General features: G+C 32.4%; 1 protein-coding gene across 1 annotated transcript; it reads right to left on the bottom strand.

Moving 5' to 3' along the window:
• Nucleotides 1-5423: 5423 nt before the first annotated feature.
• LOC109003534 (transcription repressor KAN1-like) lies at nucleotides 5424-16401 on the bottom strand. Its single transcript, XM_018981703.2, has 6 exons — nucleotides 15182-16401; nucleotides 14969-15045; nucleotides 14383-14428; nucleotides 13727-13883; nucleotides 6548-6644; nucleotides 5424-6069 (listed from the first exon to the last, which is right to left on the bottom strand). The coding sequence occupies exons 1-6, from the start codon at nucleotides 15924-15926 to the stop codon at nucleotides 5944-5946; spliced, it is 1248 nt and encodes a 415-aa protein (XP_018837248.1). The 5' UTR covers nucleotides 15927-16401; the 3' UTR covers nucleotides 5424-5943.
• Nucleotides 16402-16784: the final 383 nt, after the last annotated feature.

The raw sequence follows: 16784 nt of genomic DNA, 5'->3' as shown, positions 1-16784 counted from the left end.
TACAATATTGAAGAGGAAGTGGCCAAGGTCTACATAAGAAAATCCTTTTTGATCTTCCAAGATGAATTATGTAATAGCCAACGGTTCAAGGCACACAAAATACGTGAGGAAGATGGATGAAAAATTTATTTGGTGGCCATTAATGGGAGAGAAAAGCCGGCATATGAAGTAACACTTTTGATGGAAAAAATGTTGTCTCTTGCACATGTTGCAAGTTTGAATAATATTGGCTTTCTATGCCAGCACATCCTACAAGTTTTGACAAAAAAAAATTATTTGGACCTTGTACTGCAATCATATGTGTTAGAAATGTGTACGATAAATGCAAAGAGACGCATGGTACATGGGATATGTGTCGATGAGGGGCCATTGGAGACAGTCCCAACTACATTTGATAAGAAATATTGTTTGATGAGACAAATTTATATAGTTGCTGCTATCTATTAAGAAATATGAGCATGCTTGTAGGGGAATGGAGACATCTAACTTTTCGTTGCAAAATCATGCAATCATTGTTTCTAAAGGAAAGCCCAAAACAGTACAACAAAAGAATTTAAAGAAAAATGTACCAACAAAGAAGTAACGATGCAACATTTGTAAATAAGAAGAGCATGTTAGAACGAAATATCCATCACATCGATACTTATATTGATTACATTCCATTTTTAGTTATGTCATATGTTCATTGTGTGAAGTTTCTAACTTGATGAAATTTTTTTTAATAGTGGTATGGGCGAACCAAGTTCAACTACATTACCTACAGACCCGACCATTATGTCAACAACATTTGATATGTATGAATGAATACTAATATTATCTTATTTATTTTATATTTAAATGTTTGATGTGATCACTTATTGTCATCCTTTTATGAAAATTTTTCTTTATTTGAAGAAATATGCAATTTCCAACAATGTCACAAAATGAAGAGTAAGGAGCAGCTTGAAATTTTTCACTTTTCAGAAGATAATTAATTATTGGGCATCTTGAAATTTTTTTGGTGCCATTCACTTTTGTAGCCATGATACTTTTGTGGTTGGCTGGAACATTCCCTTCCACGTTTTATCTAGCTCATGTTTATAATAGATATCCACGTTTTATTTATATGGGGATGATTTGTTGGCAATGATTGTATAGCCAAGATATTTTTGTGGTTGACAATTCCCATATGATTTGTTGGTTTTTAATTCTCTTCCTAATTTGCAAGTTAGCCTCAACATTCCAATGGACTCCATATAGTAATAACACTTAATATTTGAATCACAAAAAATGCACTCCATTCAGCAAATAATATTCATAAAAAAAATATAAATAGAACTTGCTCTGATAAGCCAAGTACATCTTAATGTAGTATTAAATGATTTATTGAGCATGAAGGCTCATTAAATTTCAAACTAAGAAATAACACAATAAATACAATTCAAGATGCAATCAAGGCACATTTGTACTTTTTCTTCATCGATTAGAATTTCATGTGTTCAATTCTTGCATATTCAGATACTATCCTTTTATTTCTTCGATGTGTTAATTCCAAGGTTCGTTTATAACAATCTGGTAGTTCCATTTTAAGATCAAGCCATTCAAAAAAGCCACACTGTTTTTTATCCTTATAATTTGGACAATTGAAAAACCGCCAACCAAAATTTCTTGGGTTGCTTAACATCCGCATTTTGGAGGGAATGCCGCAATAACATAGCGATTTTTGTCCCGAGATTCTTTCATCTCCTACCCTCATAGACCGTAAGCTAGACATGGTGTCTCCTCCACTAATCTCTATATTGCTGCAAACAAACAAATAAGTCAATCCATTTATTTATAAGCTACTTATTATATATTCAATCCATTAATTTATAACCAACCAAATGGTAAAGCATACTATACTCTACAATGTCTAAGTAAAGTCCAAAACACAGGTATCGATAGATAAATATTAAATAACATATTATTTTGAGGGGAGTTGTTAAGCATATTATACTCAGCAACACAACAAAACAACAAGCAAAAGTGATAGCAAAGAAGAGTATCAGAGCATATCAAGAGATCATCATGATTCAAGCATTCTACCTTTACAAAATCGAGATGATGCTCTTGCCATATAATCTCTCTTATAATCTCACATGCTTAGCTGTATATAATCTCTCTTATATACATTGTATATAAATATCTATCAATATAAATGAAATCATCATTTTGGCATTCTCTATGCTGCATATTATTACAATACCCAATGAGATATTCTTGCCCCTTGGAAGAGGTTTACATTCATCCAGGTAAACCAGGATAAGTAAATACTCACACCAAACCCCTTTCTCATCACCAAGATCCATATCTTCAACTAGCCCCACAAAGTCCCTAATTTTTTGAACAACATTAGAATTGATGCCACCTAGCGGAGATCATGAACACAAATCCAAAATGAGGCATAATGTATATGGAGTTTGTCAAAGGACCATGCAACATTATCATAATCATGGAGCAAACTCAAATATTAATTATCAAATGACCATGGGCACCAAGTGTTTGCAAAAAGTTCCTACTAAGAATGAAGTGTTGTAATATTTTATTGTTTCTCATATATCCTTCAATATATGAAATCGCACAACAGATGAGAAGACCAAACAGACCAACATTGATAGCAATAAAGGAAATTGCACAACAGTTGAGAGGACCAAACAGACCAACACAAATCGCAATGACAAAAATCGCACAAAAAATGAGTTTCAAAATTTTTTTTTTTGCCTTTCGTCGGCGTTGAATATGAGTGCAGGTGGGGCTCGTCGACGTTAGAACTTTCGTCGATGTTGTGTTGAGTGGGCTTCCGTTAGCATGAGGAAAGGAGAAGGAGAGAATAGAGAGAACGTCTGGGAGAGAGAGAGTTCAGGAAATAGTGTTTGAGAGGGGGAAAGAGAGAGAACGGTCTGGTGTTGCCCTGTGCAAGAGGATGGAGTTTGAGATGCCTATATGTCGCGATTTTATTGGCCGGTGTGAAAATAGTTTTTAAACTCATCCGGTGTGAAATAAATTATAAGGCAGACATTTTATGTTGATCGGTGGCTAGCCACGTGATTAACAGTTTCGTGATGGGCCAATACCCTACATTTCATGATCTGTAAGATAGTTTCATGGCCTAAACTTTCCTTCAAAACTTTCCCATGAAAGTTCATATATGTGTACTACATGTACAGGTACCATAAGGAGATGGAAGATTATATTATTTTTTATTAATATATTCTTGCCAAGATCTAATAATTAATGAAATAGACATAAACTGGTCATGAAGTTGCTATCTTGCTGATCAGAATATATATATGCTCCACTTAAGATCAAAGCTAGCTAGCTAGCTACTACGTACTGTCGTAGATTTCTGATCATGATATATAGTCATATCATTCATGACACACACATATAATATTAATATATATATATATATATATATATATATATGAGCAGTGCTACTCTCACCGTTGGGAGCTCCCGCTGGGGCTCCCGCTAGTTATTTTAGGATGAATTTTTTTTTGTATTTTTTATATGTATTTTTTAACACATTTAAATATATTTTTAAAAATAAAAAAATCATAATATTATTAAAAAATACTTACTTAATCATTAAGTAAAAAAAATTAATAAAAAAATAAAAAAATAAAAAATTCACAGTGGTAAAAATTAATGGTAGAAACTAGCGGTAAAAATAGTATTTTCCTATATATATATATATCAAGTGATTGGCATAATTTATAATATAACCAATCATATTAAATAATATTAATAATTTATGAATTTATTTTAATTTTTTTACGGCTAATACATTTTCTATATCTATTCTATTATTAAAAGTGATTATCAATTTGAAACAATGATAAACAGTAACTTTTGTTCATCCATTTTTCTTCCGTTTTCTTTTTTTGTTTTACTGGTTTTATCGCAGCCCATGTGGATAATTATGCTTTTGTCCTCATTTGCACAATTACGTTATTATCCTCTAATTCATGTTTAAAAATACAACTGGATTTTTTGTTCTTCTAATATGAATTAGAATATAATAATAATAATAATAATAATATTAATATCTTACAAATAATCTCAATTGAAGATTTTTGTTTATCAAACTTTTGTGGAACAAATTAAAAACTTAGGAATTTTTTTTTATATTTCTTATTAGATTTTAAAATAATAGTATATTTTCGCATATAATATTATTTGAAAAATATTCCATATTAATCTATTTTTTAATGCATTTTTAAAATTATTTTTAAAAGTATTAATAACACTTTTTATCCTTTAAAAATTATTTTGGTAAGAACATGTTTTTATTTTCTAAGGTCGATATTACAATTCCAGATTTAAAAAGAATAACAATATTATATTTAAGTTAAAAAATAAAAATACTATCTTTAAATTTAAAGAATAATATTTTATTACTATAGGATATCAATTAAAAAAAAAAACAAATTGTCTTCATATTATTTCTCATAATCATGAATGATAATAAATCACTTTTTAAATTAATAATATTTTCATTTGAAAAAAAAATTATACTTTTTTAAATTTCAAATTAATACACTCTTTTTACATTTTATCATTCCAATAACGCTTACATCTATGTAGTTTTTTGAAAAAATTAAAAATTATTATCTTATTTTTTTTCATTTATTATTATTATTATTATTGTTGTTGTTGTTGTTATTATTATTATTATTATTATGTACATGTCTAATTGGTCTTATAATGAGTGGAGCATGCAATGCATCTCCTATTATGATTTCAATATAATTAGTTAATTTTAAATATTAGATTTGTTATGTGTTCAATAATTTTACATTTTTTGTTTTCTTCATTTTTTTTAAATATATTTATAATAACTTGTAAAATTTTTTACATAAATTTATGATTATCTTTACATTTATCATGTATTGTTTTAATTGATATACATCTTAAAATTCTTATCTATCATATTAGAAATGCAGTAACACTTTCAATAGGAAATACGTGCTTTGCACGTAAGGTCATACATATATATATATATATATATATATATATATATGTGTGTGTATTTCTGTCATTGTTGTTCAAACAGTAAGGTTTAAAATAATTAGATGTGGGTCATAGTGCACCCCGCAATCGTGACAGAAATTTTAATGGCGGTATCAAGCAAAGCTGTACTGATCAGTGCCCCAAAAGCAACACCATGATCGATGTGTCTTACACGTAAATTAGATCAGCAGATTTTATCAAAAAGTAATTAATGTGGTTTACATGTGAACAACAGATCAAATTGTAATATTATTCCCCCCACTCGGCGGCCTCCATGCATGTTCATGTCTTTACAGCATGCATGCTGATCAGTACTACTAGAACTTTATTAACTTATTCCCTTTTAGCTTATTATAAAATATTATTCTTGGTCCCAAAATGAAACTTCAAATCAGACATGAATCTCTTAATGACCATAAGAAACAAAAGATCAGACCATAAAAGTCAAGATTTCACACACTTATCACTTGAAATGACCCCACAGATTGAAGAGATAGAGAGGAGGGCACTGAAAAAGATCATGAGAGAATAAAAGCTATATAATGCACCATTATAAGTACTGATTCCTTCCTCTTTTTTTTTTCTTCTTTTCTTTTCTTCTGCTTTTTGCAGCTTCATTCTTGAAATTTACTGATTCACATCACCTCACAACCATCATGAGCAGCTTTTAGCACATGAAGAAGTATTTACAGATTTCAAAGCAAGTTACAGGAGATCAAGAAGATAAACCCAAAAAAAAAAAAAAAAAAACTTATAGAGAGATCATGATCATCATTTTTCTTAGTGGCTGATCACTAACTGTAGTACTACCTATATTAATATTATATATTAGTACTGCTTTTTCCTGCCCCTATTTCCTTATCTTGGAAATACTAAAACAATAATTATATATGGCCATACCATTAATTGAAATTAGTCGTGTTGATCATTGTTGTGCCAGTCGGGCCTCCCTAAAGTGAACTCCAAGCTAGGATTCTTGAGGTGATCAAAACTTGATCTTGTGAAGTTTCTTGATTGGGCAAAATGATGATCACTTACCTGCAGCCAGGAGTTTAGAAACTTATATCAGTTAATTTTAGGTCACAAAAGCACTCAAAAAAGCAACCATTTGTTAAAAAGAATATATATATATATATATATATATATAGTACTAAAACAGAACCAGATTTGTATAAAACGATCTTGGGAGATTTTATGCATAACTCATCAAAGTGGAGTTATCTTATATCATTTAAAAGTTCTAAACCAAACTATAATTATATAAAACAAAAGGCAGGCGCTTGAGTGTATGGTAAGACATGATGCATTAAAGATCATGATCATCATGTATACATGATTCATGGCCGACATGTATGTCTTGTTTGAGGGTGCTTGGGCATGCATGCAGATGATAGTTTATAATATATAAGCATGCACATGATTCCTTGCAGGCTAGGGAATATATATAAATTAATTGCTTAATGTTAAAAGTATCATTAAATATGATCTAGCATTAATTAGGTCGCTAGCTAGCTACCTCAAATTGGTCTCCAGATATTCTTAGTTGAGATGGCAGCATTTCTGGTCTTATTGTATCCAGATTTCTCGAACTGGCTTGCACCCATGACCCTCCACTGCAACAATTTCGTAAGAAAATTAATTAATATTCTTCAATGATTTTGTCCAAAAACTCCGACAGAGCATCACTCTTTACATTAATAAAATCCATAAAATGGAGGCCAGTGATCATATTCTTCATTAATCCTCAGCCTAAAAAAGTTTCAATAATAATAACGTAGGCTGGCAAATTCAAAGCCGCCTATTAATATAATTAATTCAATGTACAATTATTCATGTACTATATCATTACAAGAAAAAAGAATATTTATGACGAATTATTTGTGACGATAATGATTATTTACGACGAAAATAAACTCATTTTGATAGAAAATAATCATTTTGACAGAAAATAACTAGTTACAAATAAGTAATTTTCTTGTAGAGATATATATATCTATCTATCTATCTATCTATGCTTGTTAAGTCTTGCTAGCTAGACAAGTAGAAAAGAAATGCAACAGACTGTAAAACCAAGCTAGCTAGCAAAGCCTCACATAATATTGCTATTTGGGGTCATGCATAGAATTGCTCCTACGTACTGATCAGATATCAAACAAATCCAGTACTCATAGTACTTATCTTGTACATTTTATTAATTACTAAAGAGTAAAGAGATAGACCCATGCTAGCAGCTAGCTAGCAGAAGTGTGAATGGATGAAGCTAGCTAGCTAGGCTAGCTCGAGAAAAAGTTTAAATTCATTCCTAATTCCTGCATGCAGTAATCTCTCCAGTTGTAGTACTCATGATTTTAGGGGTACTAATACATATAGCTACCTGACGGCCTGGTTGTGATCATGTACATATACTCAGCACAAAACCCTAAAATGTTATAAAATGCCGATTTCCAGGTCGCACATCATGAACTTTCTATGACCCTTTTATATATATATATATAGCATTTGAAGGTAAGCTAGCTAGCTAAAGAAGAACACGGTCAGGAGGATTGTATCAATTATATGTAGTTCCTAGCTAGCTACTAATTATACTTTCCAATCAATGAACACATTAGAATCACAACATGAACCAGATCGATCATGTTATAATGTATGTACTGCAATGTTAAAGTTGTACAAAAGTAACAAAACCCTTTCTTTTTCTTTTACCAAAGTTGTACGTACTGCATGCATGTCAAGAAAGATCATTAGCTGTCACACGTGTAAAGATGGTGGGGGATTGAGGCAAAAGAGCATATGTTCACATGCCTTACACTTTTCAGTTCAATGGAAAGAAAGCAGCAGCAGCTTGCAGCAGTACCAAAGAAATCCTTCAATTAATTTAACACTTTTTCGGCGCCACCCATCATGAGTGCATGTCGACGCAAGCATGCATGCAAGCCCTGCTCGATCGATTCCTAGGACGTTGTCATACAATTAAACAAGTGCTAGGAAAAGCAAGTAAAAATAGCGCCCAATTCTAGCCAATTAGTATCCCTAAGTCAGAATCTACGAGGCTGGAAAGCATTAAGAGTTCAGTCACATGAGGACGAGATTAATCTCTTGCAAGAATGCTTTAGATCTCCTTATAATAGATGTATATCTCCTAATTTGTTTTGGTAGGCTACGTAGACGTACATGCAGTACTAGAGAGTATATATAATATCCTTCTTCAACCATTCCTTCTCCGGCCTCTCCCCTAGCTATCTCCTAGCTACTTCCACTCTTGTAAAGGTTCGCATGAGATTTGAATCTATAGCCAACCAACCGACACACCCGCCCGGCCGGAAACCAACGTACCTAAGTTCTTCCCCATGCATGCTCTATATATATATATATATATATATACACATACATACATACATATATATATATATATATAGGTTGATTCTAAACTTGATTTCCTGTATTTCCTATTCAATGGTAAAGATGTTACGTACCATGTCCGCGTTAATTTATGATTATTTGTAAGTTTAAAGTCAATATTGTACGTGCTTATAATTAAGCACATACTAATATAATAAGATGATAATTAATATTTGAATTTGAAAGTGCATGATATATTATATATATATATAGATGTGATTTAACAGAGTATTTAGCATTGAAGACGTCAATGATAGAGATTAAAATTACAAAACTAGTAAAATATCGTATGTAATGATTGATCTAGATCAGGATCTGAGATTGGCCCTAAATTAAAGTACTCTATTATTCTTTGTGAAGGCACATCATCATCGATCGATTCTCTCCCAAATCATAAATTGTTGAATCGTAATCTGAATTCTAAATGCTCATTATCCTCATCAGAACTCACCTCACAAATTTTGCAAGTTTAAAGGTCTCATCACATATGAATTTAATACTAATTAATTTTATAATTGGTATGAAGTTTATGATTTTATATAAAACACTCTTAATACTTTTATATGAATTTTATGATTTTATAATTGGTAAGCCCAAATCTATCAAAGAATTCATCTCCAAACACCATTGCTAGATCTCTAGTCGGCTTGCTAGCTACCCCCTCCCTTAATAGAAACAATTAAGACCTGATCAGTGACTAAAAATGGCCTATGAAGGCTAAAAATCAAGATTAGATTCAAGAGACCTATCGATAAACAGTGTGAGAGAAGCAAAGAGACAGATAAGCCAGATTAGAGGTAGAGAGATGAAGAAAGAACATTGTTTACCAATGAACGATAATTTCGACGAAGGAAAAGGCTAGGAAGAGGAGTCATGGTGGACCAATGGTGATGAGTGAAGCAGAAGGCCGTGCAGAACCAAAATCAATCAAGCAAGTTGAGAACTATATTAAAGTGCACGAGATGAGAAAGCTATTGACATAAAGAAAATGAAATGAAGAATTTGAGGAAAAGAAGAGTAAACATTTGACTGGCGGCCTAAATGAAGTAAGAAACTAGGGCAAAAATGAATAAAATCCTTATATATATATATGTAGTGTGTGTATATATATATATATCTCTGCGGGCGAGAAATTTATGGGTGGGTTAGAAACCTGAGAAATAATATTTGTAGTCTTGGAGTGTACAGTCCCGGCATACTCCCTTTGAAAAAAATAGATAAATCTGAAATCCATATGAAAAAATTATTTTTTTAATGATGACCCTCACTTTTTTTCAAATGGTGTACATGGGGACTATACATTTCAAGACTATATATAGCATTACCCTAGAAACCCACGAGACATCGTATGCTTTGCTAGTTATTCATTAACTTTACTCAATCCTCGATTGGGGAAACTTCCTGCCACTACCCACTCATACTGAGCTAGTCCATCACTAATACCAAAAAGTACTAATGTAAACACTAAACCATCATCAATCCAAAAGTCATACCTTAATATCCAAACTTACCTTCTCTTCAAACACAAGTTAAACAAAAAGCCACTAAAAAACTGTTGCTAAACTTAGACTAGCAAAAATAAGGAGTGTTTATAAGTAGATCATAACTTTATAATTGGTTCCAAGCTAGAAAAGAAATTATAGCCAATTGTCCTCATTTAACCCCCACCTTAAGACCAAGCCTCTCCCATCTATGGGTGGCACAAGGGAAAGGGACATCACAAACCCACTCGTCATTTGAGCGATAGTTGTCCTATAGCACTAGACCAAAATGAAGAATCAAAGTTATGATTAATGAAGAATTGTAGAATCATTTATACATTTTGTTTTGCCTAGTAAATAACTAATTGGAGCTTAACACTCATGTGATAGCATCACAATCCTCCCACCTTGTACGAGATTTAATCATTTTCATTCAAATCTTTGATGTTCTCATGAAACTCCAAGTCATTCCATAGCTTCTTAATGCCACAAGGATTTACTAGTACTATGTTGACTTTGAAGACTAATCACTCATATAATACTCGGCCAACTGCTGCGTCACATGCGATCTTGTATTGGGAGGCTCAATTTTCTTTCTTCTATGAATCTCCCAATTAATTTTCTTGCCTTTTGTGCAAATTCCAATTGGTTTCACCCAATAAAAACCAGCTTTAAAACTATTTTTGTTAAGATTTTTTTTTTTTTTTCACTTTGGTCGACAATGATCCAAGAGAAACCTAAGTCACATATGGAACTTATAATATAGAGAAATACTTTAGACACAAAATGATTATACAAAAATAAACCCACAAAGTGACATGGCTTGATGTATTACATTAGATTGTAAAATTACTTTTATTATAATGTAGATCTAACAGATGACGAGAAACCATGTCACTTGTTGAGTTTACTTTTGTATAATCCCTTTATGTTTATAACACTTCTCATTTATATACTATAAAAGGATTAATTAATATTATAACTAAAGTTCTTTAAGATCATTGTAAGCCTCAAGAACTTTTCTTGACTAGGAAATGGGAAAGTTGCATCCAGGAAACTTCCATACTCAAACCAGGGTGCTATAATATCCTTCATTTTAAGACCTAGTTTGGGAACTCATCTCATCTCATTTTCAAACATCATTCAAACACAAATATTTTTTAATTTCAAATTTTCAAAATTCTCATTTAATCATTACCTAATCCTTACAACCTTTTCAAAATATCAAACAAAACATACAAAAAATAATTCAACTTTATCGAATTTCAAAAAAAATTATATTATAACAATATTTGAACTTTATAATTTTTTATTCAATTTTTTTTTCTCTCATTTCCCAAAACCCAATAAAAAATCTAAATTCAAACCATTTTATTATTATTCACAAATCATTTTACTACTATTCATAGATTTCTTATCTGATCTCATTCCCTAAACAAGGCTTAAATCTATATTGAATTTCTCGTCAAATTATCTCTAATATTGGCCCTTATACTTCAAACTAAAGAACTAATCAAAATCATAATTAGACCGTATTCAAATCTTATTTATAAACCACACGCATTTCTTCTCACAACTATTAATATGAAATCTCATTCGATAGTACCTTTAATTTCTATATTCAATCCGGGGTCATGGTGTTATAAGCTTTTGTTTCAAAACTAGTTTCTAAAACGAAAACCAATTTTGAAAGCCTTCTGCATATATATTAATTCACATATATATTAAGAGGGAGTTCGTTTGCATCTTTTTTCAAACCATGCCATCATATTCAGAGCTACAAAGAAAGTATATATGACACTTTCATTACCCTTAAGTCTATCTTTTTAATTCTTTTTAAAGAGAAACATAAAGGTTGATGAGTAATGCCACCTGATCATTTAGTGGAATGAAAGCGTGGTTTTAATCTTTCTTTATGAATTATATGTTAGAGGCTATTTTCCCTAGCTTCTAGATCTTATGAATTATATGTTTCACTAATAATAGTGTAAATATTAATATAAAGCCATGGCATGGATCTTAAAATGGAGAACGCATGGCCACTAGTTATATAATTAAATATTCGATCTGTTTATATAGAGTTGGGATAGACTGCAAGCGTTAGATTAATCTAAATGTTTATTTATTATAAGCGAAGATTTAAATGAGCTAGACGAGTAGTACTATGTAGTACTGAACCTCAGGCGAAGTTGGATTTAAATGATCATGGAATGTGAGAACTTAGGCCAAGAGATTCTTCTTCTGTCTTACCCATTTTTGCTATCTTAAACTGTCATAGATTTACTGTATGACCACCATGGATGCAATATTCACTACAAGAAAAATGATAAATATTTGTGATGAATAATATGCATAAAAATGACTATTTGGCAGAAAATAGTCATTTCGCAGGAAATAACGCTTGGCTACAACTGAGCATTTTTCTTGTAGTGATTGGAGAAATATAGCTAACTTGAGATCGATAAAATATACCACATAGTACGTATATAGTGTCATCTAAAAGAGCTTTAATTTGATTAATGGAGGTTGGTTGAAGCCTTCAGCATAATTCAAGGCCAAGCATGCTATCATGAGAGTACTCTAGATTAATTATTAATTAATATTGTACTCGCGTACGTATATACCTAGTGAATTATAGTATTGTTTTTCATTATATATGCAAAATTAATTAAGGTGGGTAGGTCTTAGTACTACTTATTCATCTAATTAATAAAAGAAAATAGCTTTCCTAGCTAACATGTATTAATGATTTTCATAATTATAAAAGCTTGACGACCCATGCATGCACTACACTTGAAAGAGCTAGCTAGCTAGCTAGCTAGAATCCCCATAGCAAATTTCTAATTTTTAAGACTATATATTAAAGCCGGAAGTTGAAGCAATATTAATGCATGCAGATGGTGTCGAGTACATGAGTTCATAAATACATGCATATATGCAGACCAAATGCATGCATATATGTTTCATGAGATTAGATCAGGTATAACTCTTAACAGTTATTAATTTGTGATCCATCATGCGCTAGAGATATTAAAAATCAGTATAATTAGTATGATCTGGCTTTACATATTTATTTTAATTCAATATATATATATAGGAAAATATTTATATAGTACGTTAGATTGTAAAACTATTTTTATTATAAAGTAGATCTAACGGATTTCATAAAAGTCACATACATCAATTTGTAAATTTATTTTATATAATAATCCATTTGTATATGTAGCAGTTCTTTTATATATATATATATATATATATATATATATATTACTCTTCGTTTATTGGTAAATCATGTTATCTAAAGTAGAAGAGGCGTAGTAGTACTGCATGCATGCAGCAGCTTTAGCTGATGTTTTATGAGGGTAAGCTGGAATTAATAAAAGTAGTACTGATCAAGCTACAGAAACTCAATGAATGTGGAAGGAAAAAACAATAAAGTAATTGCCTTGTTATCTATATATAGGGACCTAATATAGGGCATGCTTATAGTAGTCGCAAATAATTAATATCGTTATGGACACAGATAGCTTGTAATTAATTTCAACTAGTTCCAAGGATGTTTTATTTGTTTTTTTTCTTTTCTGAACATATAATATAATTAAGAAAGTTGATGCAAGGCCGCATTGATTGTGAGTAGCAAAACAGAGAAAGAAAGCAAATGAAAAGCGAAAGCTGCAAGCTAAAAGTTTTGAGATCTCCCATGCTAGCTAAAAGTATTCATGCATTGAACATAAAGTACAGCCTCGAAAGTACAAGCAACCCAAACAATACCACAGAGAGAGAGAGAGAGAGAGAGAGAGAGAGATGATCATTACCTGGAAGAGTTACTCCAGGGATTAGAAGGGTATCCCATTTCATGTTCTAAAGCCGCATTTGATGAATTATCTCTTCTTTGATTGAGCAGATCACAGTTCTCATTTTGCTGTAGATCAGTCGGCGTTGTGTTCAAGAAATCTTCATCCCCAGATCCATCTGATACATGCAAACCACAGACATATTCAGATCGAATATAAAGCTCGTTATAATCTACATGAAAAATAATTCTTCGTTCTTCGGAGTTTTTCATCTTTTTTATATTGACTTGGTATGTCGTTGACATTTGAGCTAATCTCAATGCATCCTAATTCAAACAAAGAATTATATAGCAAAGCATCCGATGAGGAAGCTTAGTACGTATTCTTGTGTTTTTTTTTCCCCTTTAAAATATGTAATTCTTGAAGGTGCATGCATATACATGATAATACATACATACATACATGCAGCACATGACACATGCACATTCTCAATTATATTTTGGGTTTATTTCTAATGAAATATAATAAAGGTGCATGTGTAAATTACATGTACGTTGCTAGAAATGTAAAAGGCAAGCATAAAGCAAAAGGAGATCAGAATCTTTTGTAATTCGAACGTGTAGCGGAAATCATGGAATTAATAAGGGAAAAAGAAGGGGCTAAGCAATATGAAATACCTGAGGAAGCAGCAGGTTTGTCAGTGTTCTTAACAGTTCGATACATCTGCTTAGGCATAAAAAAAGAAAAAATATAAAACAAAGAAAACCAATAAATTAAATGGCTAGACAAAAATAAAGATAAAATTAATGAAGTATACTGCTCAGATGGGAAAACAATATATAATAATAATATCTCAGTCAAAAAAATAAATCAAATCAAATCAGATGCTTCGCTTTCTGGATTTTCATGGTTTCTTTAATGGCCACGAGGTTGATGTTTGGTAAGGTCAGTAATTGCTTCTATTATTGAGAAATGATGGCTACTTTTTCTCTTTCTTTCTCTCTCCTTAAAAGTAGAAGTTGTCCTGTTCCATAAAGAACAGACTCAACTGTTCAATATTCATTCATTCACTGCATTCATCGGCTCTTGTGCCATACGGATAAGTTCTTCACCGCACCCCTACAGGCACGAGCGAGCGAGAGAGAGAGAGAGAGAGAGAGCCAGAGAGGGAGAGGGATCTTGAACAGGAGGAGTGTGTTATTTTTTGGTTTTCTGTGATGTGTAAATGAGAGGAAGATGAGTGTTTTTTTTTTTCATCAGTACCTGTAAATGGCTCTTGACATGAGCAAGAGTAAGATCTTTGACATCCATTAGCTCTAAAACTGACTTTGGAGTAGCCCCTAGTAGCAAAAAATATAAGCAAAGATTAAAGAGAAAACCCAAGATGGAAACAAATCATAAGATATGAGTATCTGTAAGTAGCAGTTAAGGAAATAGTTGAGAGAGAGAGAGAGAGAGAAAAAGAACTATATGTACTTTCATGGCCACCAAGGAGCTCCACAGCATGAACAAACCGAGCATGGAGAGAACTTGTCCAGCGCATTCTCGGTGCCCTCATATTCCTCCTACTCTGCAGTTTTGGCATAAATCTTGATCTTATGAAGCCATTTGAGAAATCCGAGGCCCCAACAGCATATTGGTGTTGTTGCAGATATTGAAACTGTTGGGCTCTTAGATTCTCCATGGTTATCCCATTATACCTTGACACTGCAGGTTCAAAACCCCCAGCACCAAAAGGACTGAAGGAAGCAGAAGAGCGAGTAGAAGCACAAGATGGATATGCCATTTGGTTGAAGCAAAACTTATCCCTCTCTTTAAAATGATCCAAAGAAGAGAACACAGGAATTCCTTTTATGGGTTTGACTCCCTCCGGAACATGATCAAACGGTACTGATGAAATCCCATGATTTATATGCCTTAATGCTTGAGCTTCTTCCCCACCAGTGCAGAAGTTTCTTCTCCATGGACTCTCAGCCTCCAAACCACATGTGGGGTTTGATAGAGAAAGCTCGGTCTCAGCTTGAGTACTGCTGTCTCTGATGGAACTGTCGCTGTGGGATTTTAGGCTGTCATCTTTTCGCCAAATATCGAAGCTCGAATCCCCTTCATGCGTTCCAGTGCAAATCGATGAAGGGGCACTCTTTGGAGGACTTATGTGCAGTGAAAGATCAGGAATCGGATGCAAAGAAGGTTCTTCAAAAATATTGTCTTTCCGGAACATTTTTTTCTCAGAAGAAGAAGTTCTCTCAAGCTGGTGCTGGTTCTGACGCAAAGTACTGAAACCCTCCTCCAATTAAATAGAATTCAAGGGGAAAAAGCTCACACCCAGACAAACCCAAATAAACCTTTAGCTATGCTCAGGGGTAGGAAAAAGAAGAGGGGAAAGAAAAAGATCGAAGAAGGTGTGGTGTAAGAGAAAAAAAGGTATATAGATGGGAAAGGAAGACTCTTTTTCTCCTCTTCTTCTTCTTCTTCTTCTTCAAGAAACAGACATCCTCCTCAGCAGGAAAAGAGATCGAGAGAGAGGGAGGATGCGTGGTGTTGCAAATAAACAATGGAAATAGATTGGAAAAGATTGAGAAGGAGAAAGATTTTGGTCTGTGTTCTTACTACCTCGAGAGTATATATAGGAAAATGACAGTACTCCAACAGAGGCCCTCCCTCTCTCACTCCTCTTCTCTCTCTTCTCTTAAGTCAATACACGCAAAACTACAAAAATTTATTAAGCAATTTGTTTTACTTCCCCGGAGACGACGGGTTAAAATATACAAGAGATAGAAGATCTGATCAGTGACTAATCTACGATTGTTTCAAACTTTCACCCCCACTATCTTCGCCTCTCTCTCCCTCTCTGTCTCTATCTCTCTCTCCCCTCTTACTTTAGGCGGATAAAAAAACATTTATATCGTCTAGTTCGATTATTATAATTTATTTTAATTTATATACAAAATATAATAAATAATTTATTTTTTTCAAAATTCAAAATATTAAAAAATTAATATTTTTTTCAACTTTAAATTTTCATCTCAAATCATCTCATCTTAACTTACAATTCAAACCTCCCCGGCTCTTACCCTCA

This window comes from Juglans regia, chromosome 6, assembly GCF_001411555.2.
Source record: "Juglans regia cultivar Chandler chromosome 6, Walnut 2.0, whole genome shotgun sequence".
NCBI classification, from domain to species: domain Eukaryota; kingdom Viridiplantae; phylum Streptophyta; class Magnoliopsida; order Fagales; family Juglandaceae; genus Juglans; species Juglans regia.
The sequence above is the reverse complement of the archived record's forward strand: the minus strand, read 5'-3'. Positions and strand labels throughout refer to the sequence as shown.

Coding starts and splice junctions, on each gene's coding strand:
- LOC109003534 (XM_018981703.2), bottom strand. CDS start 15,926: ATGTTCCGGAAAGACAATATTTTTGAAGAACCTTCTTTGCATCCGATT. Junction 15,046..15,181: donor GCTCCTTGGTGGCCATGAAA/GTACATATAGTT, acceptor TTTTGCTACTAG/GGGCTACTCCAAAGTCAGTT. Junction 6,070..6,547: donor TATCTGGAGACCAATTTGAG/GTAGCTAGCTAG, acceptor TCCTGGCTGCAG/GTAAGTGATCATCATTTTGC.